This window comes from Chiloscyllium plagiosum, unplaced genomic scaffold, assembly GCF_037043375.1.
Source record: "Chiloscyllium plagiosum isolate Xiang-an unplaced genomic scaffold, Cpla_swu_hap1 HiC_scaffold_10, whole genome shotgun sequence".
Classification (NCBI taxonomy): Eukaryota; Metazoa; Chordata; class Chondrichthyes; order Orectolobiformes; family Hemiscylliidae; genus Chiloscyllium; species Chiloscyllium plagiosum.
This window is the reverse complement of record NW_028270148.1, coordinates 7,398,760-7,424,354: the sequence shown is the minus strand read 5'-3', so window position 1 is coordinate 7,424,354 and position 25,595 is coordinate 7,398,760. Positions and strand designations below refer to the sequence as shown.

The 25,595-nt window shown below is 44.1% G+C and overlaps 1 protein-coding gene across 4 annotated transcripts in view; it reads left to right on the top strand.

Moving 5' to 3' along the window:
• Positions 1-886: 886 nt before the first annotated feature.
• The window catches only part of LOC122552582 (zinc finger protein PLAG1-like), a 33,656-nt gene continuing 8,947 nt past the window's right edge, over positions 887-25,595 (top strand). Inside the window, exons 1-6 of one of the 4 annotated variants that reach the window (XM_043695299.2) lie at positions 887-961; positions 16,876-16,909; positions 19,788-19,943; positions 21,251-21,363; positions 22,691-22,840; positions 23,988-24,104. In XM_043695299.2, the coding sequence (XP_043551234.2) occupies positions 16,891-16,909; positions 19,788-19,943; positions 21,251-21,363; positions 22,691-22,840; positions 23,988-24,104 (555 nt within the window). In that variant the 5' untranslated portion in view covers positions 887-961; positions 16,876-16,890. Of the gene's footprint in view, positions 1,001-14,746; positions 16,910-19,771; positions 19,944-21,250; positions 21,364-22,690; positions 22,841-23,987; positions 24,105-25,595 lie in introns of those variants that run through there. The other 3 variants (XM_087991058.1, XM_043695298.2, XM_087991057.1) reach the window with 3 other exon arrangements.

Sequence of the window (25,595 nt, the reverse complement as noted above, 5' to 3'; positions counted from 1 at the left end):
GGATTTCACCAGTTTCCTTATTTCCCCTTCCCCCACCTCACCCCAGCTCCAACCTTCCAATTGTCCCCATGACCTGTCCTACCTGCCTATCTTCCTTTCCACCTATCCACTCCACCCTCCCCTCTGACCTATCACCTTTGTCCCACCCCCATTCACCAATTGTACTCTTTGCTACCTTCCCTCACCCTCCTCTCTGACCTATCCCCTCCATCCCCACGCCCATTCACCTATTGTACTCTATGCTACTTTCTCCCCACTCCCACCCCCCTCTCATATATCTCTCCACTCCGCGGGCAATCTGCCTCTATTCCTGATGAAGGGCTTTTGCCCGAAACGTCGATTTTCCTGCTCCTCGGATGCTGCCTGAACTGCTGTGCTTTTCCAGCACCACTCTAGTCTAGACTATATGTGGTAAAAACAATGACTGCAGATGCTGGAAACCAGATTCTGGATCAGTGGTGCTGGAAGAGCACAGCAATTCAGGCAGCATCCGAGGAGCAGGAAAATCGCGTCCTCGGATGCTGCCTGAATTGCTGTGCTCTTCCAGCACCACTGATCTAGACTATATGTGTTATTCAGTCTTCTGTATGTCAGTGAAGAATGTATATGTGTTATTCAACAGTCTGTGTTAGTGAGTATTGCATGTGTATGTGTGTTATTCAGTCTTCTGTCTGTCAGTGAAGAACGTACATGTGTTATTCAGCAGTCTGTGTGTTAGTGGGTATTGTGTGTATGAGTTACAACAGTAGTATCGCCCCTCCTCTCCTCCTTCCCCCTTCCCACGTCCCCGGGCCCCCTGCAGCTCTCAGTGACTGGTAGGTTCCATTTGTGAAGAATTGTGAACTTCCTTTGTGAATCCCGCCCCCAGGATCTGGTCGAGTTGGCCTGCCTGTTGTACGGGAAGGGACGGAGGGACCCTCGGGGAGCAGTGAGGAGCGGAGAGAGAGGCCGTTCGGAGGAGGTGTGAATGAGGGGCGGGGAGGGGGGCGATGCGATGCGGGTGAGTTCCCCTCTCGGCAGCATGTTCTCTGACAATGCAAAACTGCAACTCCTGACCCAGAGCTGGAGTTTCTGAACTTCTCTCTCTCTCTCTCTCTTTCCGCAGTCTTCCTTCTGTCTCCTCTCCCCGCCCGGATATCCAATGAAAAGTAAATTATTTAAATTCGCTGTTTGCATCACTCTGGGAGGCAGGGAGAATATTAATGGTTTTCATTGCGGCTATCATTTGCATCGGAGTGCGTTTATTCTATTTATGAATAATTAGATGCTATCATTACACTGTCCCTGCTTTGAAGGGCACATGCCCGAAACGTCGATTCTCCTGCTCCTTGGATGGTGCCTGACCACTTTCCTCATTCCTGATTTCTTTGTACTGCCAATTTCAATAACATCACATCGAGGGAATTTGCAATTTGGTGAATTCTTCCTTTTACTCTTGTGTGTGGCTTATATCGAGAGACCCTATACATGTTCTGGGGTGAGGAGTCAATCTTAGAGTCTGTTTATTTTGGAAAGTAATCTACAACTCCTAGACCTTGCTCTCTCTCTCTCTCTCTCCCTGGCCAATGTTTTTGCAGATACAATTGCGGCTCCAGTTCGACCTCTTCTGTTCACCAGAATTTTATGAATGGTCATAAAGGAGTGTAGACGGGTTTCGGATTGGGGCTTATTATATAATTGTTATAAAGTCAGATAGCACGGAAACAGACCCTTCGCTCCATCTCGTCCACGCTGACCGGACATCCTAATCTGACCCGGTACCATTTGCCAACATTTGGCCCATATCCCACCAAACCCTTCCTATTCATGTACCCTGGGTGCCTTGTGAAATGTGACATAGCCAACTGTAGAGCTGACAGGCAGCGCTCAGCTACTTTAACACAGTTATCTCAACCTCATTCAGCAGGAGATTCAGAGCTACAATACGCCATTCCTGAAATAACCCCACGGAGGCTGGGATCCTGTCACCAAGTCACCCTTTATTTATACGTGCAGAGTCCTTGACACCGATCCAGCTCCCTCAGAGTGAACACACCCTCTGACACTCCGTTTAGGTCTGTCAGCCAGGGCTCCCTGATTGGATCAGGATAAAACCCCAATCAGGGAATACATATTCTATGAGGTCCAGTTGCCTGACCTCATTACAATCACTACCTCCCTCCGCCTCTGAGTCCGAGGATATAGGCTGGTTCTTTTTTTCTAGCTGCTCCTGGGGGGGGAGGGGGGTTTAGCACCGGGCCAGGTTCTTCCAACTCTGCCCCGGACACAGGTGGCATGTAACGTACAGCAGCTCACCTTGTGCCCAGATCATCTCAGAAGAAATTCATTCTCCTCTTCAGCCGGCAAAGACATCGAGGCAGCGATATCCACTGTGTCCATCTCCGTTTCCGAAGTATCAGGTTGTAAGTTTTCTCACTGAGCTGGTAGATTTGTTCTCAGATATTTCATCACCATGTTAGGAAACATCATCAGTGAGCCTCCGTTGAAGCACTGGTGTTCTGTCTTGCTTGCTATTTATGTCTCTTGGTCTATTAGGGTGGGTGATATCATTTCCGGTTCTTTTTCTCTGAGGTTGGTTATTGGGGTCCAAATCGATGTGTTTGTTGATGAGTTTGATTGCCAGGCCTCTAGGAATTGCCGTGTGTGTCTCTGTTTAGCCTGTGCTGGGAGGGATGTATTGTCCCAGTCAAAGTGGTGTCCTTCTTCGTCTGTGTATAACAATACGAGTGATAGCTGCTCCATGTCTTTTGGTGACTAGTTGTTGCTAATGTATCCTGATGGCTAGTTTCCTGTCTGTCTGTTCAATGTAGTGTTTGTTGCAGTCCTTGCAGGCTATTTTATAAATGGCATTCGATTTGTCAGTTGTTGGTACAGGTCCTTTAGGTTCACCAGGAGCTGTTTGTGTGTTGGAAGGTTACCATAATGTCAAGAGGTCGGAGTAGTCTGGTAGACATCTCCAAGATGTCTCTGATGTATGGTGGTGTGGCTAGAGTCAATGGGTGTGTTGTGTGTTCTTATTTGGGTTTGTTGGTTAAGAATTGGCGGACTGTGTTAATTGGATGGAAGTGGGTACTACAGATGCTGGAGATTAGAGTCAAGATTAGAGTGGTGCTGGAAAAGCACAGCAGGTCAGGCAGTATCCAGGGAGCAGGCCTTGGATGAGTTTATTGGGTACCCTTTCTTCTTGAATGCACTGTAAAGGTATTTTTCTTCTGCTGCTCGTAGTTCCTGGGTGCTGTAGTGTGTTGTGGCCCATTTAAATAATGTCCTGATGCAGTTCCATTTGTGGGTGTTGGGATGATTGCTACTGTAGTTGAGTATCTGGTCTGTATGTGTTGTTTTCCTGTAGACGCTGGTCTGCAGCTCTCCACTGGCTGTTCATTCCACTGTGGAGAAAGTGAGGACTGCAGATGCTGGTGATCAGAGTCGAGAGTGTGGTGCTGGAAAAGCACAGCAGGTCAGGCAGCATCCGAGGGGCAGGAGAGTCAACATTTCATCTAGTAGTGAGGTTGGTGTTTCTTTGATGTGAATAGGAGACAATTACTTTGTCCTCTTCTATCTTGGCATCTTTGATGATGTTCAGGAATTCTTGGATGGAGTGCATGGAGGGGCATGAGTCTTCTACCAGGTGCTTCTGTTTACAGTGAAGCTCCTTTGCCAGTCTGTATGTCAGTGGGCCAGGAAGTGAGACGATGGGTCTGAGGGGGGGGCCCTGGTTTGTGTACCTTAATATCACTCTGGCCAAAGAAACACTGACCTCACTATGAAATGAACCAAAGACACAAACACCAGACAGCATCAACTCCATCAGCAAGAACAGCATCCTCATGCTATCAGACTTGTGCCTCACTCCCCACTTCACCTTCAATGACAAGACCTACAAACAAATCAACGGGATCACCATGGGATCACCAGTATCAGGATTCATGGCAGAAGTAGTTATGCAGAGACTAGAACAAACAGCCCTCCCCATGATCCGACCCGAACTTTGGGTCCGCTATGTGGGTAACACCTTTGTCATAATGAAATGGAACAAATTAGAGGAAACCTACAATATCATTAACAACATCCTTACTGGCATAAACTTCACCAGAACGGAAGAGAACAACAACACACTCCCCTTCCTAGATGTGGAAATCCAGGATTCCTTCATTTGCCAGCCTCCTGATTTCAGTCTCTACTTTTGCCCTTAAGGCAAATGGCATTGGGCAAATCTTGAAGAAACATGGAATTGCTTCCTGGTCAACATTTAAAGTGGCCATGCCTCCTTTGGTAGTCCCTAGACCTTCCTGAAAAACCTCCCGGGTATTTAATTAGGACTTCACTCGGGTAGCCACTTTCTAATCAAAAAATGTTGAGTCAATCGAAGGGAATATTTCTCAACCTCATCAACTTCACCTCATCAGGCTTGGGCCTGAGCCTTTTACTTCAATCAGTGGGAAGTGAACCAGCTGCTTCTCATAACAGACTGGAACCAGAGCTGTATCGTTAATCTGTAAAGGTTTCAGTTCTTAGTCTAGCTCTGGTCTTGTGCAAGCATAAGGGTTGGAATCCAGAACGAGTTTGTAAAGGACTGGTTCAGCAATCACTGAATTGTCTGCAGCAGAATCGATCTCCATTAAAACCAGGTGACCATTTAACCAGATGTTTATTTTGATTGGTTCTGATTTGGATGTTGCTAAACAATTTAACTGTTCCAAACCAGATGTAGGTGGACTTTCCAGAATGCGCACTCTCCTGGATACCCATGTGTGAGTTATCTTATTCAGTTCAGGTCTGGGAGGACTCCTTTGCTGTCTCGAGTCCGCATACCGACAGCAACTACAATGACTTGCCAGTCGAGATCGTGAAGAAGATATTAACCGTTTGGTTGAGGCTTGGCTTTGTTTTGGGGTTTTACTGTGAGGTGACCGAGAGTCCCTCTGTTCAGATTATGTCCTCAGTGAGGCTGTGCAACCGCCTTCACTTAAGCGGTGTTCCCCAAGCTCGGTCGGCCTGGCGAGAGTCTCCACTTCCATCGGAATACCCTACAACTCACATGCTCTACTTGCCATAGTTTTCAATGATAAAGCCAGCTGTAGTGTCTGTTTGAAGTCTGCCTGGGCTTCAGCTAGTAGGCTCAATGATTACATCATTAACCCGTTTACCAAACAGTCTCTCAGCATCTCGTTAAGGGTTAAATCAAAGTCACATGCCTCTGCCAATCATCTTAACCTCATCAAAAATCCTGATACGGATTCCCTTGTTTCTTCGTTTGCCGAGTAAATTGATAGTGTCTCAGAATGAGAGGAGGCTCGGGGGTAATAATATTCCTTAACGAAATCCACCTACCTTCAAAAGGTTTTAGTGTCAGGTGTCTTAGGAAAAGTCAGGCTCCTTAAAACCAAAAAAGCTATGGGTCCACAGGCTGTCAGGAGAATTACTTGTTGCTTTTCATTTGCCCCAATGTCATTTGCCCAGAAAAAATAATACATTCTTTCAACAAACTGGGCTCAGTCTTTGACAGCAGGATCGAATGAGTCAAGTTTCCCAAATAATAGCATAATAACAGAAGTGCTTATCTTAATTTGAAGATGACTGTTACGAGTGAATTTCTTCAGGAGTGTGCTTTTCTCTCATCGCCACTGAAATAACTCCACAGAGGCTGGTATCCCAACACCAAGTCGGCCTCTATTTATACGTGGAGAGTCTGTGGTAATTCTGATCTCTTTTGTGAAAAAATAATTTCCTCTCTCTGCTTTCTTCACTCCCACCTCGCTCTGTACATAACATTGCAACATCCAACATACCAGAGGGTGAAGTCAGCACAAGTTGTTGTTTCCCTCTCTTTTGCCATTTCCTGGTCTTCAGATCAGGCACTTGGCTATGTTGTTGCCTCCTCAGTCACACAAACACTAAACCCTGGCAAAAAAGCTCTCATGGTCCCTAGATTTATTAGGGTCTTGCTATACGTGGAAACTCAATTATTTTACACCCATTTGCAGGGGTTTCTGATCACTTTGACCAAGGTTTTATGTCAGAAAAATGAATATTTTGAATCTGCTGTTCAAATATGTTTTGACATACCTCTGGAGCAGCTGGGACTTGAACCTCAAGCCCAGAGGGAGGGTCATGATTACTCTCCACAAAAGACCCCTTGAGACAATGAAATGCTTGCAATTCCCATGCGCATGGACTCTCAGAAGCTGGTGTTGGTTTTAACCATATGGAATCCTCGCCATTTGGGTGAAAACTTTCCTGTTGGATGCTTTAACACAACTGTGTGAAATGAATGAGTGAATTAAATTTAGTGCAGGATGAAGACTTTCAATTCAGTTTTGAGTTTCTAACACAAATTGAAGAATAAAGTTGACCACCAAGATGTAAGCAGGGCCAGAGTGACTGAGGAGTAAGTGACTGATAGGTCAGCGGTCAGTTAGAAGCATCCTCATGAGTACATCCTGCTTGTTTTGAACTTAATTCCTGCTGTCTCGGTGTTTGGTTCCTGCTTCTCTTCCAACTTTCCCTGTTGCTGATCAAGATTTACCTCATTTGCTTTTTCTGTGTCAACAGTCACAATGTAGTCACAAGCTCTGACCAGCTGTCTGTGTGGAGTTTCCACATTCTCCCTGTGTAATGCTAAATTGTCCATAGTGTTCAGTGCTGTGTGGGTTAGGTGGGTTAACTATGGGAAATGCAGGGTTACAGGGATAAGCTGGAGGGGTGGGTGTGGGTGGGATGCTCTTCAGAGGGTCATGTGAAGTTGATGGGCCAAATGACCTGCCTACACTCTGTCGGGATTCCATGATCCTATGATCCTATATATATTAGATAATTCTCTAGAGTCAGTTTCTAAAATCTCAGTTTTACGGCCAATTCAACAAAAGAAAACTTGCACGTGCAAACTGACCACAGACAACACTTAATTCTGAAAATCAAGACAATATTGTCAAAGCTTTTTCGGTTGCACTCATCAGCACAGCTGCAAGAATACCAAACTTCAACAATTTATAATAACAATTTATACTGCATAAGAAAAGGTTTTCTTTGAAATATTTGAACACCCACTATGCACTAGCAATACAAGTGATAGTCTCCATGTACAAGATGGTGCAGTCAAGGTAAAGGGATGTTATTCCAGTCTTACAAATGAGAATGAAGAGGTATGAATTTCTGTGCTGGTGCAATGCTGGATGCATAGGTCTTCTGACTTAATATCTCATTGTGAATTGTATAAATCCACACTTTCGGCCTGTTTGTAGCAGGTAGCATACTGACCATAACCAACCAGGCGCCGCTTACAAAACTTATAACAACTCATTAGATGTGACTGCACAGTTGGACAGTACTTGCTGAACAATCCCAAATGTGCTAAGGATTTCACTAATAATTAATTTAAGATTTCTAGTCATTGTGACTCACTGACACTCGTTTGAAGTTACACATGTATATAGGTAGGACCCTGTTCTCAGAAGCATATCAGCAACAATTCCCTGGTACATTCTCGATAGAAATATCTTAGCTTATCTACCAATCAGCACACTTTTCTCATAGAGAGTAAATTGTTGCTCAGTTTGAAATTTGATGTTCTTGTATCTGTCCTGATGAGTGTAAGGCAGAAAGTTTTAATGGACTTTCTTGTTTTGCAGCAATATATCACTTTGGTTCAGAGGGTGATGCATTCTTGTTTAATATAAGGTGAGGTGTTAAACAAATGCATGCCTACACCCTCAGATGGACGTTAAAGCTCATCCTCAAAAATAACGCATATAATTTTCCCAATGTCTGAGTCATCCAAAACTGGCCATCCATCTCATTGTTGTATGTGGAAAATTGTGAGCATGTTGTCAGCAACATTTCCTATTTTACAGCATTGACTGAATTTCCTGAGATGTAACAATGTTCTGAGGCTGTGAATGATACTATAGAAATTGAGAGATTTATTTTGTAAATATACTTCATTGTACAGACTCAGAATCTCCCAGTCTGTTATTTACTGAGCAATGCTGACAAAAGCCAAAAGTATTTTCCAATCGATGCTTCCATTTTGGACATACAGTCACTGTCACCATATTGCAACAACGTTCATTTATGTGGCATAGAGTCGTAGAGATGTACAGCATGGAAACAGACCCTTCGGTCCAACCCGCCCATGCCGACCAGATATCTCAACTCAATCTAGTCCCACCTGCCAGCACCCGGCCCATATCCCTCCAAACACTTCCCATTCATATACCCATCCAAATGCCTCTTAAATGTTGCAATTGTACCAGCCTCCACCACTTCTTCTGGCAGCTCATTCCATACACGTACCACCCTCTGCGTGAAAAAGTTGCCCCTTAGGTCTCTTTTATATCTTTCCCCTCTTACCCTAAACCTATGCCCCTCTAGTTCTGGACTCCCCGATCCCAGGGAAAAGACTTTGTCTATTTATCCTATCCATGCCCCTCATAATTTTGTAAACCTCTATAAGGTCACCCCTCAGCCTCCGACGCTCCAGGGAAAACAGCCCCAGCCTGTTCAGCCTCTCCCTATAGCTCAAATCCTCCAACCCTGGCAACATCCTTGTAAATCTTTTCTGAAGCCTTTCAAGTTTCACAACATCTTTCTGATATGAAGGAGACCAGAATTACACGCAATATTCCAACAGTGGCCTAACCGATGTCCTGTACAGCCATAACATGACCTCCCACCTCGCATTTATCTGAATTAAACTGCCATTTCTCAGCCCATTGGCCCATCTGGTCCAGATCCTGTTGTAATCTGAGGTAACCCTCTTTGCTGTCCACTACACCTCCAATTTTGGTGACATCTGCAAACTTACTACCTGTACCTCTTATGCTCCCATCCAAATCATTTATGTAAATGACAAAACATAGAGGACCCAGCACCGATCCTTGTAGCACTCCACTGGTCACAGGCCTCCAATCTAAAAAACAATCCTCCACTACCACCCTCTGTCTTCTACCTTTGAGCCAGTTCTTATCCAAATGGCTAGTTCTTGCTGTATTCCGTGAGGTCTAACCTTGCTAATCAGTCTCCCATGGGGAACCTTGTCGAACGCCTTACTGAAGTCCATATAGATCACATCTACTGCTCTGCCCTCATCAATCTTCTTTGTTACTTCTTCAAAAAACTCAATCAAGTTTGTGAGACATGATTTCCCTCGCACAAAGCCATGTTGACTATCCCTAATCAGTCCTTGCCTTTCCAAATACATGTATATCCTGTCCCTCGGGCTTCCCTCCAACAACTTGCCCACCACCGACATCCGGCTCACTGGTCTATAGTTCCATTTGCTGAAGTAAATCCAACCAAGGATGCATTAGGGGCAGATCAAAGCTGTGCAAAAGCTGTGGCTGGTAGGATAGGAGAGCATTTATTGCCTGTCCCTAATTGCCCAGAGGGCAGGTATGAGTCAACTACATTGCTGTGGGTCTGAAGTCCAGACCAGTTAAGGATAGCAGTTTCCTTCCCTAAAGTGAAGCAGATGGGTTTGTCCCAACAATGGACAATGGATTCATGGTTATCAAATTCCAGATTTTTGAAAATAAATTGAATTCAAATTCTACCATCTGTGTGGCTAGGTTTGAACCCAGATATGTTACCTGGGTGTCTGGATTAATAGTTCAGTGATAATAATACCACTAGGCCATCTTGCCAAACACATTTTATTGTAAAATTGTGCAGGAAGTTTTATGAAGTTTTCTAACATCAAGATCTAGGGTAACTTGTCAAGATGGATCCAAAGGCGAAAGTGAGGACTGCAGATGCTGGAAATCAAAGTCGAGATTAGAGTGGTGCTGGAAAAGCACAGCAGGTCAGGCAGCATTGGAGGAGCAGGAAAATCGACGCTTCAGGCAGGAGCCCTTCATCAGGAATGAGGCTGGGAGCCTCTGGTGTGGAGAGATAAATGGCAGGGGGTGGGGCTGAGGAGCAGGTAGCTAGGAGTACAGTAGGTGGATGGAGTTGTGGATAAAGGTGATAGGTCAGAGAGGAGGGTGGAGTGGATAGGTGGGAAAGAAGATTGATAGTTGGGACAGGTCATGAGGATGGTGCTGAGCTGGAAGGTTGGAACTGGGGTAAGGTGGGGGGAGGGGAAATAAGGAAACTAGTGAAGTCCGCATTGATGCCCTGGAGTTGAAGTGTGCCGAGGCGGAAGATGAGGTGTTCTTCGAGTCTGTTTCAGGACATGGTTGAAGAGCTTCAGGGCAGAGGAGATGACCTGGGGTTGCAGTGAGAGAGAGACTCACTCAGATCTTTGTAAAGAGAGGAGGAGAACTTCTTCAAGATAGGCATCCTTGCAAGAGGATTCGCCGTAAGGTTAAAATCAACTAGGCGAAAGTGATATCAGAGTCAAGATTAGAGCGGTGCTAGAAAAGCACAGCAGGTCAGGCAGCATCCGAGGAGCAGGAAAATCGACGTTTTGGGCAGGAGCCCTTCATCAGGAATGAGGCTGGAAGCCTCGGGGTTGGAGAGATAAATGGGAGGAGGGTGGAGCTGGGGAGAAGGTAGTTGAGAGTGCAATAGGTAGATGGAAGGATCCAAAGTTGGCTTAGTGACCAGAGGCAGAGGGTGGTATTAGAAGGCTGTTTGTGTGGACTGGAGCCCAGTTTGCAGTAGCATACCACAGGGCTCAGTACAAGATCCCTTCATGTTTGTAATAGACGGTGTAGAGGAGGATGTGCAGGGGGCTTGTTGAGTAGGTTTGTGGATGATATGCGAATTAGCTGAGTAGTTAATAGAAGGTCTTAGATTACAGGAAGATACAGATGGATTGGGTTGGTGAGCAGATCAGAGGCAGATGAAAAGTGTGAGAGGATTCATTTGGCAGAAGTAAGAAGGCAAGGGAATATTCACTGAATGGCAGGACACTAGAAAGCTGAGAGAGGAACACAGGGATCTTGGGCTGATTGTCTACTGATTCTTGAGGGTGGCAGGTGAATACTTGAAACGTCATAAAGACTCAAGGCTATGGGCTAAGTGCTGGAAAGTGGGATTGGAACAGATAGGCCCCCATAGACTCGATGATCCAAAGGGCCTCTTCTGTGCAGTATGACTGTATGGCCCTTGCTGATTAGAGAACGTAAAATCTGCTGAGAATGTGAATTCCATTGGTCCTTTCAACAATGTAGTCAATACATAGAATATATGTGGGTTTCCATGTATGTGTGAACACAGGTACATGCACCTACACACACATACAGCAACACACAGATTTACATGTACTGACAGATTCAGGTAGACACAGACTTGCACATGTATAGACACATATACACAAACATAGACTCGCACACACATACACAGACATAGATTTACACACACATAAACAACCACAGACTTACACACACTTGCAAATACCCAAACACGCAGACTGAAGAAGTATTAAGGAGAGTAGATCTTCACTAACCCCCAAGCCAAAGTTCTGGGAACAAGAGTTCAAATCCCACCATGGTAGATATTGAAATTTGAATTTTATGAAAATCTGAAATTAAATGCTAATAGTGACCATGTAACTTTCCTCAAATATCATAAAAATAACATCCTGTTGACTGATGTTCTTTAGGGAAAGAAATCTGCCATCCTTACCTGGTCTGACCTGTATGTGACTCCAGACTGACAGCAGTATTCTGGGCTGCCCTCTGGGCAATTAGGGGTGAGTAGTAAATGCTTTCCTAGCCAGGGATGCCCTCATCCCCTGAGTGAATTTTTACAAAGTGAAATGCTCATTCAGAGAGGCGGTGCACACATGAGGGGTCACTAACCTCCGTCTGCACTGGAACAGTACTGTGATTCTGCGATGTGTAATCCTACTGTTATCCAGTAACCAGGGAAATAAAGCAGCCACATTGATTAAAAAAATTGCATTCTCTGCCTTCATCTATTACCAAACAAATATTGACAAAGGTTAAAATTCACAAACGCATATCTTGGCAATCTGAGTATTGTGATCAAATGATCAATGAAAGAGTTTTTTAAAAAACAATACAAATCAGGAATACAATAATTAGATTCCCTACAGTGCGGAAACAGGCCCTTCAGCCCAACAAGTCCACGCTGACCCTCCGAAGAGCAACCCACCCAGACCCATTCCCCCCTGACTAATCCACCTAACACTGCGGGCAATTTAGCGTGGCCAATTCATCTAACCTGCACATCTTTGGACAGTGGGAGGAAACCAGAGCACCTGGAGGAAACCCACGCAGACACGGAGAACATACAAACTCCACACAGAGAGTTACCCGAGGCAGGACTTGAACTTGGGTCCCTGGTGCAGTGAGGCAACAGTGCTAACCACTAAGCCACCGTGCCACCCCCATCTCACATCTGGATTCCCAATTAGCCACACGTGGCTAACATCTTGGACACTGCTGTTTTAAAAGGCTGTGTTCATTGCGTGCACTGTAAATATCCAAACGTTGGCCATCAATTCAGTGTGACAACGCCGTTAGGTAGTTAAAGCAGAAACAATGGAGGGTCTTGGAAGCACAGCAGCTTGTTTAACGATTAAGAGTGTGTTTATCGACAAAAGAGTTGTTCCACATTTTTTTCAGACGATTTCTTTTGATCTGTGGAAGGTACTGTTTCGTCAGTGTTAAAGGGTTGAGACTCTGGTGCTGGAAAACATGAGAATGTATCACATGAACTCTGCACATGAAACTAATAAGATTGAAAGTAACAACATATGAGTCACTGGGATCTGATCGTGGTATTTTGATGGTTTATACCTAAGGTAATAACAAGAGAACACTCAAAGAATACACAGCTTAATATGTTTCATCAACAAAAGCATGGAAAGGTGTAAATTCACATACCGTACTAATACGAGATTTCAGATCACATCTTCATAAATGCAGTAATATATACCTCGAATTACATGTGACTAATGTATCAAACAAAGCTGGTCTATTCAACGGAACAGGAGTAGGCCAATCAGCCCTTCGAGCCTGTTCCACCATTCAGAGAGATGGTGGCTGATCTGCGCCTAACTCAATATATCTGCCTTTGGCCCATATTCTATGATTACTTTTGTTTAACAAAAATGAGATGTGTTGTTGGAACCTCTGAATTGGCAACATTGTGGTGAAATTCTTTGTTCATATAGTCACAAATTTGTTATTTCAAAATATTTTGCTTAAAAATTAGAAGCACTCATGCCAAACCCCGCCCCCCCCCCCCCCCCCCCACCACAGCATTTTCCTCTGACATTCTCAATTGTCAGAACATACTCAGAAATTTCAATCTGTAAGCAATTTATAATGCACTCTTAATTAACCTTTAACATAATGATTTCTACAAACCCCTAACAGTAAGCTGAGAATAAATCAGGAGATAATGAGAGCATGCGAAATAGCACAACATTAATCATAGGTGATTTTATCTTCAGTTAGATTGAGATAGTCAGATTAGCACTTAGCCCTGAGGAGGAATTCATAGAATGCATTGAAGACAGTTTCCAAGAACAATATGTTCAAGGATTTTTATTTTTATTATTCATTCACCTGATGTGGACATGACTGGCTAGGCCAGCATTTATTATTCATCCCTAATTGCTCAGAGGGTAGTTATAAGATCCACCACATTGTTGTGGGTCTGAATTCACGTGCATGCCAGATCTTGTAAGGATGGCTGAATTCCTTTCTTAAAGCACATTGGTGACCCAGATGGATTTCTGCCCCCCCCCCCCCCCAAATATCAGCGATGGTCTTCATTAGACTTTTAATTTCATTGGTGAAATATGAATTCAATGCAATCGCCATGGCAGGATTTGAATGCAGGTCCCCCAGATATTACCTATGTCTCTGCATTAATAGGTCCAGTGTTAATACGATCACCTTCCCATTGCATTCTCAACTTCATTTTCCTGCCCTTCCTGAGAACCTCAGGCTGCCTTATTTATGAAATCTGCTGTTGCTTTTGTGTCAGTATGCCTCAGAGATGGGTGTGAAGTGTTGGAAGGATCTGCCTGGTGATTAACAAGTCAAGTCATACAATTACTGTTTTAATGGCCATATCATTCACCCCGCAGTCAGACCTAATATTTGCTCCCCTCCTTATCGACCATAAAATGTGTTCCTTGTTGGGATCCAAGCTGAATAAGTCAAATCCTAGAATGAAAGGTCTTATTTTAGATAACGTGGTAGTCATTCAATTAAATATAGTTATGCTGCACTGCAGTTTTTTTTTACTAACAATGGAATAGAAAATTATTACACAAAAGTCAAGTAAAAAGATTTTCTAATTCTGGAGCGCAGTTTGAATGGTTTTGATACACACTGAAAAACAAAGTCTCAAGCTGTTTTCTGATGCTATCCATTACAGAGACTCAAATCTAGTGAAATTACTCCTCCATATAAAATCTTTAAATTTTGCCTCACTGATTCTCTCCAGTTCTGTTTCTGTGGACTATCAATTGTGAGTTTAAACTTTCTCAGCCTGCAGATTTCTAACCAAATACTTTTGGTTTGGATGTTTCACAAACTAAACTTTTAGACTAAAATAACCATGTTTTCCCTGAACTGTCATATACTGTACTTGTTTCTCAGAGAGAAATTATATTTGCTTAGCTAACTATATTTATCTGAACCTTCTCAGGTCTATTCTGAACTGCCTGAAAAACTTTCAGTTTCAACAACAATCCTTGTCTTAATCAAAAATAAGCAAATAGCTTTAATGTTTACTCAAACTGTCATAAAAGAAGCAGTAAAAACAATCTTTTATTAACACTCCAAGGGTTCTCTGTTGTCTAACTTATACTGAATTAGATCACTATTTCAGAAGGATTATCTGACCTAGTTATTTCTAAAGAAATGCTTCAGAAAAGCAATCCCAAATGCTACTGTTTGAAAATCCATTCTCTCAAATGATCTTTATATATCATATGGATGTGCCTCACTGAGCAAGACAGATCCATACCCAGCCCTCAATCTAGACAGATCTACCATTTCAGCAGACAATGATTCATGCCTCTCCCTTGAGATCTGTGCCCCTGATCAGGATAGTGTGCAATGATGCAGTTCCAGCACAGGAATGAGTCCAGTGTGATGTTGTGGAATGGAGCAAGATACTAAGCTAAAGAAATGAAGTGTGAGAAGAGACCATTTGACCAATTGACCCAATAAGGAGCCATGTGCTGATGAGGGACAGGAAAATGGAATGGTTGTGATGAAACCTCCAAGAATGCACCTGACTGGATGGGTAATCTAACAGACACACCTTTCCTCTCATGGGTAACTCCTCTCTGAGAAAACCAGATGAGAACATGAGAGAAATGGGGATAGAAAGATGCCCTGGAAGGCTGAGATAAGTGAATGGACTGGGAGTAGGCTTTTGAAGAGTATAAATACCAGCAGAGATTAGTTGAGCTGAACAGTTTGTTTCAATGCAATAGGTTCCAAGTTCTGGGATTGAGATTCCCCGTTTATTTCCTCCACTGCTTGTTGGTGAGATTGTTTACCTTGTGGTCTCTCACTGAAGTGTGGGGGGTGAAGCAAAAAGAGCAAGTGTTTTTTATTCATTCATTGGACATTGGAGTCACTGGCTGAGTCCTGCGTTTATTGCCTGTCCCTAGTTGCCCCTTGAAAAGGTGGTGGTGAGCTGCCTTCTTGAACTGCTGCAGTCCGTTGTGGGTTGACCCACAATCCAAATTTGCTGAAATTCACTCAGATTTCACTCCCAATTTAGGCTCTGAAGGCTGTTTTATGGACTCGCTGAAGACTCCTCACCAGTGCTGACTGCAGCTTTCACTGGATGTCAACAGAAATAAACAGAAACAAATAATGATGCAGTCATTAAATTACTTTCAAGGTCTGTGCTAATAATCAGGTATACTCCACCATAATATCAGTTTTAAGAAAGCACTAGGTTTTAAAAGCCGGAATCAGCAGTGTCATAAAAATCTAATTTGATCACCTTTTAGGGCAGCGAACTGACTGTTCTGACCACTCTGCACTACAGGGGTGATTTCAATTCCAAACCAGAACTCAAGTTCTCTCCGAAATGGCCGCTCAGTTGTATCAAGGTATTTCTGCTGAATACATGAGAAGATTCAGCAATACCATCGTTGGGCCAGTGAGGAGAGAGATTCAAATGCCAGTGTTATCAATGGAGTCCATATCTTGTGCCTGAATGAAAATAAACATCAAAGAAATGTAGTGTTGCTTGCAGGAATGTTGTAGTGGTGAGCATAGAATGTGGGAGGGGATGATTGAGCAGCGAAGGGCATTGCTAGAATTTGATGCTACAGCTTAAAACCCCCTGGAGAATGATCTAATCTCTTCCCAAGGGGTTGTGTCATTGCCATTTACAGGGAAAGAGATTAAAGTTCCATGGAGATATCACTACGGCTGTTTTGTTTTTAAAAAAAGATTGCATTTAAATAGAGCCTTTCATGTCCTCAGAATCTGTTTTGGACACAATAGAGATTATGGTCTCTGGTATAACAGAGGAATCACAGCACACAGCAAGCTCCCACAGACAGCCAAGGCCCCAAGTGCCTCGCTAAACTTCTCAACCTCGCTTTCCTCCTCTTTAAAGCTTATCACATTTGACCAGCCTTTGGTCAATTAACGTCTGCCTATGTTACTGTTCAACAATGCACAATAGTGCTGCAGTGGTGTGCTTTGGAGCAGTTTAATTAAGGCTGTGTTTTAAGTGCAAGTGGTGGGTTGTTTGTTGTTGTTGCAGTGTCTCAATTATATGGCGCTTGGGAGATTTCTCTAGAGTCCGATTCTTTCCTTTAATTCATTGACTTCTGTATTCCAACCAAGGCAAGAGCTTTCAAAGATTGATGGAATCATGAAAGTAAATGGTGAGACAAGGAATCGTACTGGCAAAGTTATGGAAGGATTAAGGACTGTCGCTGTGTGTTTTACTAAACAGTATTTTCCTCAGCAGATATCCTCCTCGAACATGTCCTCCGACGAGCTCTGTAAGTTCAATCTTCTCTTTGTCTTAAATTATGTTGGAAAGTTTGACTTGTGTTCACTTGTAGCTCATTTCCCCTACTTGTTTTATTCAGAACTCCTCATTTAAAGTACACACACACATCAGTCTCCAAGTGAATGAATGTTGGAAGATGATCAGAGTCAGGTCCTGATCCACTAGAGAAAAACGTGCTAGAATAGAGCCCGACAATTCCTAAGCCGTCATAAATATCTGACCAAAATAATTCATTCGCCTGATTCACTGCTATTCAGGACAAAATCAATTCACACTGGCTTTCCTTATTAACAGGAAAATATCTACTTATTTAACAAAAGAAACTCATTCAACAAATGGCAAACAAAACAGGATTAGATCTTAATGAAGTTCAACTTAAACTATGACCTTAAAAACCCAATCAGACGAGCATTCCTTCACAAATAGGACAGATAAAGTACAGATGATTTGACACAAATTATCCAGATGAAAAAATATAGACAGGGAGAAACAAATTCTGTTGCTCAAAGTCCAGACCAAAACATGGGGCAGATAGTTTCTCACAATCTTTTTGAATTTTTTTCTTAGTGATGGTGACGTGATGTTGGCTGCAAAGTGTTGATTGATCATTCATTGCATAGTTCATTAGATGGATCTCTAGATCTTTTCCTCTATTAGAATTTCGTTTTTGTTTTGCTCTTTCGGTCACAGAGAGAGATGGTGAAAGATACTCCTTGTTCACATGTTTCTAGATACTTCTGAGTACATAGCACCCACTGGCCTAACAAACTGCAGCCAGACCAATACAAAGGCTGTCATTAGGCAGATTTTCCTTTACTAAAAACTCCTAGTGTACCCATTCTCATAAAGTATTCATGTCACTGCTGTATAACGTGTGACACGGTGGCTCAGTGGTTAGCACTGCTGTATCACAGCACCAGGGACGTGGGTTCGATTCTAGCCTTGTGTAACTGTCTGTGTGGAGTTTGCACATTCTCCCTGTGGCTGTGTGGGTTTCCTCTGGGTACTCTGGTATCCTCCCACAGTCCAAAGATGTGCAGGTTAGGTGGATTGGCCATGGGAAGTTACAGGGATAGGGTAGATCTGGGTGGGATGCTTTTCGGAGACTTGATGGGCTGAATGCCCTGCTTCCACACTGTAGGGATTCTATAAAATAGTATAATCATGTAGAATTGCAGGGTGCACCAGACAATCCTATTTGATCTTAAATATTTTTCTGGTTGCCATAGCGATATATCAATGACCAACTTCCATCTTCCAGCTTGGAGTCCAAAAGCAAAAAGCAAGTATGTGGTCCCACACAGGAGGCAACCCACAGCTGGAGATCACTAATCTGCTATTTCGCGATACTGAACTTTAATTCTTTAATTTCTTGTCCCCCTGTACAAGAAGGATAGTAGGGATATTCCGGGTAACTACAGACCAGTGAGCCTGACGTTGGTGGTGGGGAAGTTGCTGGAGAGGGTACTGAAAGATAGGATCTATTTATATTTAGAAAAGAATGAGTTTATCAGTGATAGGCAACATGATTTTGTGAGGGGAAGACCGTGCCTTACCAACTTGATAGAGTTCTTCGAGGAAATGACCAAGTTGATAGATGAAGGAAGGGCTGTTGATGTCATATACATGTACTTTAGTAAGGCGTTTGAAAGGGTTCCCCATGGTAGACTAATGGAGAAAGTGAAGTCACATGGTGTGCAGGGTGTTCCAGCTAGGTGGATAAAGAACTGGTTGAGCAACAGGAGACAGAAAGTAATAGTTGAAGGGTGTTTCTCGAAATGGAGAAAGGTGACCAGTGGTGTTCCACAGGGGTCAGCATTGGGGCCACTGTTGTTTGCGATGTACATAAATGATCTGGAAGAGGGCACTGTTGGTATGATCAGCAAGTTTGCAGATGACACGAAGATTGGTGGAGTAGCAGAAAGCATAAGGGACTGTCAGAGAATACAGGAGAATAGAGATAGGTGAGTTGGGTGGACAAGTGGCAGATGGCTTTCAATCCAGACAAATGTGAGGTGATGCATTTAGGCAAGACTAATTCTAGAGCGAATTATACAATGAATGGAAGAGCCTTGGGAAAAATTGAGGGGCAGAGAGATCTGGGAGTGCAGGTCCATTGTACCCTGAAGGTACAATGGACAGGTGGATAGAGTGGTCAAGAAGGCATATGGTATGCTTGCCTTCATTGGACGGGGTATTGAGCTGGCAAGTCATGTTAACATTGTACAAAACATTGGTTCGGCTGCATTTAGAATACTGTGTACAGTTCTGGTCGCTACATTACCAAAAGGATGTGGATGCTTTAGAGAGGGTGCAGAGAAGGTTTACGAGGATGTTGCCTGGTATGGAAGGTGCTAGCTATGAAGAGAGGTTGAGTCGGTTAGGTTTATTTTCAGTAGAAAAAAAGGAGATTGAGAGGGGACCTGATTGAGATTTACAAAATCATGAAGGGTATAGACAGGGTGGATAGAGACAAGCTTTTTCCCAGGGTGAAGGATTCAATAACGAGAGGTCATGCTTTCAAGGTGAGAGGTGGAAAGTTTAAGGGGATACATGTGGCAAGTACTTCACACAGAGGGTGGTGGGTGTCTGGAATGCATTGCCAGCAGAGATGGTAGAGGCAGGCACGGTAGATTCATTTAAGATGCGTCTGGACAGATGCATGAGTAGGTGAGGAGCAGAGGATACAGATGCTTAGGAATTGACTGACAGGTTTAGACAGTACATTTGAATCAGCTCAGGCCTGTAGGGCTGAAGGGCCTGTTCCTGGGCTGTAAATTTTCTTTGTTCTTTGCTCTTTCTTGGTTCAGTCTCTAGATCAGCTGCAATTAAAGCTGCTATATAAATGCAGGTTGTTGTTGTCATAGGGTGCGTGGACTGTGGGAAGTGCCTGCCAGGAGAGTGTAGGATACATGGACCGTTGATCAAGGTGAAGGACAGGAGCATTCCCAGCCGTGCCAGGCTGAGTCTTCCACATTACCTTGCCCTCCGAGTATTGGAGATGCCAGCTGTCAACAAACACAGTGAGTGCCCGGTACAGAGACTGTGCCAAATGTGCCTCGGGTTCTGAAAGTATCTCTTACAGGTTGAGGTGAATGGTTCGAAACCAGAGGAGAAGGGGACATGACAATGAATACATGGCAGAAGCAGTTGCAAAGTAAGGAATGGGAGAAAGAGGCAACATCTTGGAGTTAACATCAACCCGAAACTGAATTGGACTAGCCACATTGGTACACAGGCTAGTACACAGCGACATTGGTTCACAGACTGGTTCACAGAGATGGATCCAAAGTTGGCTTAGTGGCAGGTCACAGAGGGTGGTATTAGAAGGCTGTTTGTATGATTGGAGCCCAGTGTGCAGTAGCATACCACAGGGATCAGTGTTAGATCCCTTCATGTTTGTGATGGACAGGGTGGGGTTTGTACATTCTCCCTGTATCTGTGTGGGCTTCCTCCAGGTGCTCTGGTTTCCTCCCACAGTCCAAAGATATGCAGGTTAGGGAGTTTGGCAATACTAAATTGTCCATAGTGTACACGGGCTTTTGCATGGTTACATCATTTATCTCACTTACTAGTCTTTCAGCATCTCATTAAGGGCTAAATCAAAGTCACTTCCCTCTGCCAGTGATCTTAACCCAGTCAAAATCCCGATATGGATTCTCTTGTTTCTCGATTTGCCGAGTAAATCGATAGTGTCTCAGAATTAGAGAAGGCTTGGAGTCATAATAGTCCTTAACTGAATCCGTGAACTCTTGAAAATTTTTAATTCCTGGTGCCCCAGGGAAGGTTAGGCTCCTAATAGCCAATAAAGCTGCGGGTACACAGACGTGTTCATGGAGTTATTGGTATGCAGGCTAGTCCTGTCTATCAAGGCCAATGTACCAACCAACAGCAGAACAAGTGAATATTGTTTCCATATTGAGTATTGTTTTGAGATGCCTCTTGCAGCGTGCATGGCTTCACATTCCTGAACCACGCCTGTGCATTTGCTATCACTTTGTGATTGACCCACCATCTATACTTTAAACTCCTACCGGAGCTTGGTTGGACCACAATGTGCACCCGTCCACTGGGGGAGGTTCAACAGGATAGGCCTCCTAATCCGATAGAAAGAGATCTTTAAATTTCAAAAAGGGTTGACGTTGAGAAGCAGTTTTCCCTCGTGGGTTTGGGATAGGGTTGGGAGGAAGAGCTATTGAAGGACAGAGCAATAGAGGTGATGCTGACAGGGAGACATGCGATTTGAATGGAGCAGAAGCACTGGTGGGGACCAGCTGGGTCTATGATGTGATTCTGATGTAATTTTGTGTCATTTGTCTCCTCCTTGCAGTCCTCGGTGTGTTTGCCAAGAAGATGATCCAGAAGAGGACACAGTTTGGACCCTACGTAGGCCAGCTCTCAACCAGTCTCACTAACAATGATGACAACAGGCTTGTGTTACAGGTAGCGATTGAGAAAGATAATTCCTGTGCAGGCTGGATTGTCTTATGTGAAGGGTACATAGGGATTAGCCTTGGATTCTCTCAAGTTTCAAAAAAATGTGCAGTACACTCATTGAGACTTACAAAATCCTTACAGGGCTTCATTGGGTAAATTTAGATGGGCTGAAGGGCCTAGAACCAGGGGAACAGTCTCAGAATAAGGGACAAACCATTTACAAGTGAGATGAAGAGGAATTCTTATTCTCAGGGGGTCGTGAATCTTTAGAATTCTCTACCGCAGAGGGCTGAGGATGCTCCTTCATTGACCAAGTTCAAGACAGAAATTTATAGATTTCTAGTTCCTCATGATGCAGAGGGTTATGAGGACAGTGCATGAATATGGCCTTCAGCAATGATCTAGAATGGCAAAGCAGGCTCAGTGGGCTGAGTGGCCTCCTTCTCCACCTCGATGACAATTTTTCTGCCTTCCCTTGCAATGGGTTTGGAGTTACATGAGGAATGTCCAAGGTGCCTTAAAGATGCCACACCAATGAGGAAGATCATGGCTAATCTTCTACACTAACTCCACTTTCAAAAATTAACCCTGCATTTCCTTAGCACCTAAAGATGTAGCGATCTCAGTTGTGAGTATATTCAGCATCAAGGACTCACTGAAGTTTCCCTCTGGATGTTCCGGTTTCCTCCCACAGTCCAAAGATGTTCAGGTTAGAAGGATTGGCCATGGAACTGTAGGACTGCAGGGATGGTGTGGATTTGTTTGGAATGCTCTTCAGAGGGGTGGTGTGGACTTAATGGGCTGAATGGACTGCTTCCAGTCTGTATGGAGTCTATGATTCTATGAAGAATTGCAAAGATTTGTCATCGTCTGACTGAAAGTATCTACCTCATCTCAGAACAAAGTGATATTATGACCTCCTAGTTTGTTACTTTCCAGCCAATAGAAACACTCTCTCAGCATCTGCCATTTTAAGCCCTTGAATTTTCCAAGCTTACCATAGGGGTACCACCTACTGAACATCCCTGACTTTTTCACCTGAGATTGAAATATATATAGGAGAAAGTGGGGGCTGCAGATGCTGGAGATCCGAGTCGAGAGTGTGGTGCTGGAAAAGCACAGCAGATCAGGCAGCATCCGAGGAGCAGGACAATCGACATTTCGGGCATAAGCTCTTCATCAGGAATGAGGCTTGTGGGCCTGGGGGCTGAGAGATAAATGGGAGGGGGTGGGTTTGGGGGGAAGGTAGCTTACTGTCTCCCTTGAGTTAAGCTTGAGTTTGAGAGAGACCTTGTTGTACCTTGTTCTATATACGCACTCTTGACTCCCTCAGGTTTTAAAGGACGGCGTGAAATATTTCCTGAACACGCCAGACGAAGAGGCTGGTAACTGGATGATGTTTGTCCGTCCTGCGAGGAATCTGGAGGAGCAAACCCTCGTAGCGTATCAGCACCAGGGAGAAGTGTATTTCACCACTATAAAGGTAGGGGCTGGAGATCCATTGGAGGGGAACGGGTATGTACAAACACATGAATAAAGCTCAAGATAAAGTCACCAATGTCTTACCGGATCATAGGACTGCTCTCTCATGAGAGAGAGAGACTGGTGGTGGGTTAACCTGAGGGTCGCCACACCTCAGTGAGGGGAGAGAGTGAGGAGAGTCCTTCTTCATGTTAACTCAGCTTGTGCAGGAATTGATCTGACACTGTTGGCATCACAGACAAGCTGTCCAGCCAACTGAGCTAACTAACACCAATTAGGAGCAGGAGTAGGCCACTCTGCCACTCAAGCCTGTGCTGCCATTCAGTCAGACCATAGCTGTGCTGTTTATTTTGCATTTCCCTACCCTCTGATGACCTTTCACCTTCTTACCCACCATGAATCTATCCTCACTGACTGGGAGAAAGGCAGCGTTGACTGACCCCTACAACAGCGGGCATCTATGCATCTGCGATTCCAGAGCCAAGACTCGATCGTGTGGAATTTGCAAAAGTGATGGGAATTAGGACGTGGGATGGGGGCTATGTGGGGACACAGGATGGAGGGGGAGATGTGTAATGGGAGTGCGGTCACAGGTGTGGGAGGATAGGACGGGGTGGGGGTTGGGTGAGGTGGGGAAAAGGATGTGGGAGCCTGGAAGCCTCCACCAGCCCCTTTCCTTGCCCCTCCCACCCCTTTGCTTACCCCCGGGTATTGGGCCACACCCTCCAAAACCAATCATTCACATCTTTGTGAATTTAAGAGGGACATAGAACACACAGACTGGTGTCAGCAAATGTAGCCCTTTACATCTTGCTAGAACCTCAATCTGATTTTATATTTCTAGCTAGCTTTCTCTTGCAATCCACCTTTTCCCTGCTTTATTAACCAGAGCTGTATCTGCAGACCTTTGTGTAATTATATGCTTTAATGTTAAGTTTAATACCATCTTTAACATTTTTATTTGCTTTGGAATTCTTGTTTCTTGCTGGAATGTTTTTATTCTGTGCTTCCTGTAGATGTCAGTGTTTAGACCAGTCCCATCCAGTATGGAGCTCTGCCACAGCAGATAGATACATACAGAGCAGTGCGATGTGCATCAGGGTTAAGTTTTAACAATGTCGATGGTAATAGAATGGTTTCTTCTACAGAATATCCAACCCCAGATGGAGCTGAAAGTCTGGTATGCGGCAGATTACGCCAAATTCATGGAAGCTCCTTTAGTGGTAATCAAACAGGAGCCTGGGCTCTCCACATCTCCAGCTGCAGTAAGTCTCAGTTTGTCACTGAGGGATTGGCTCGGTTGGGTTAATTCACATCGCCAGAGGTTAAACCAGTCGAGTCTTACCGATACCGCAAAGCTAGAGAACCAGTCTCTTTGTCAAACAGACTTGAAAGATCTCAGGTTCTGTTTTCTGCCCATGGGAACTCATTCTACTGCCTGAGGTGAGCAGTAACAGTCACTGGTGACGCACCCAGTGCCCTGTTCAACATTTCTCCCTTGGTCGATGATACCTCTTTCATCTCCTTGTTCTCTGAGCGGAGAAAATGGGCAAGTTTGATTAACTGTAAATGAACAGTTACTGCATTTCTAAACAAACTGATTTGGATATGAAGAGTTTGGATACTTCCCTGTGTGTCAAGATATGGACAAGTCTCAACAGAAATGGAAGACTATATTTCTATGTATAGGGGTGGCATGGTGGCTCAATGGTTAGCACTGCTGCCTTACAGCACCAGGGTCCCAGGTTCAATTCTAGCCTCAGGTGACTGTCTGTGTGGAGTTTGCACATTCTCCCTGTGTCTGCACAGGTTTCCTCCCACAATCAAAAGATGTGCAGGTTAGGTGAATTGGCTATGCTAAATTACCCATGGTGCTAGATGCATTAGTCAGAGGGAAATATGTCTGGGTGGGTTACCCTTTGGAGGGTCGGTGTGGACTGGTTGGGCTGAAGGGCCTTTTCCACACTGTAGGGAGTCTCCTCTAATCTAAATAGTTGACTGTAGCCATTTATTTTCGAGCTGTGAAGGGAGGACTGACCCAGCTCTAGCAGACAGAGCAGATACTTTTCCCAAGGCCTCTCTACCAATTGCTTATTTGGCTTTTCCTCATCTCTGGAAGGATCAGAGGTCCATCAGGTGATATCGGGGAAGTGAAGTGAAGTGATGGAGAGACTTGCCCCGACGGGCTGTAACCAAAAGGAACAGAGGTATAATTGGGAAAAGAACCAGAGAATTCTTTGAGAAGGATGGTTTATTTCTATTCAGTGAGTTCTTGTGATCTTGAACATGCAGCCTGAAAGGGCAATGGAAGCAAATTCACTGGAAACTTTCAAAAGGGAATTGAAGAAATACCTGAAGGAGAGGGAATTACAGGGAAAGGCCAGAGGATGCTTTCCTTTCAAGCTGAGGCACAGAGCATAAGATGCTGGAACTATGTAAAATGTGGGCTCATTCACAGCTATAATATTGGGTGCAGTTCTGGAATCCATATTATGGGAGGGGTGGGATATGACTGAAGAGGGTGCAAGAGAGATTTACCAGGATATTACCCAGAGTGGAGAGGTTCAGTTAGGAAGAGAGATTGGACATATTGGCATTGCTTTCTTTGGAGCAGAGGAAACTGAGATGTATAAAATTACGAGGGGCATAGATAGGGTAGACAGAAAGAAACTTTTCCCCTTGACAGAGAGATTAATGATCAGAGAGTAAGGGGCTGGTGATTTGGAGGGGATGGGAGAAATTGCTTTTTCACCCAG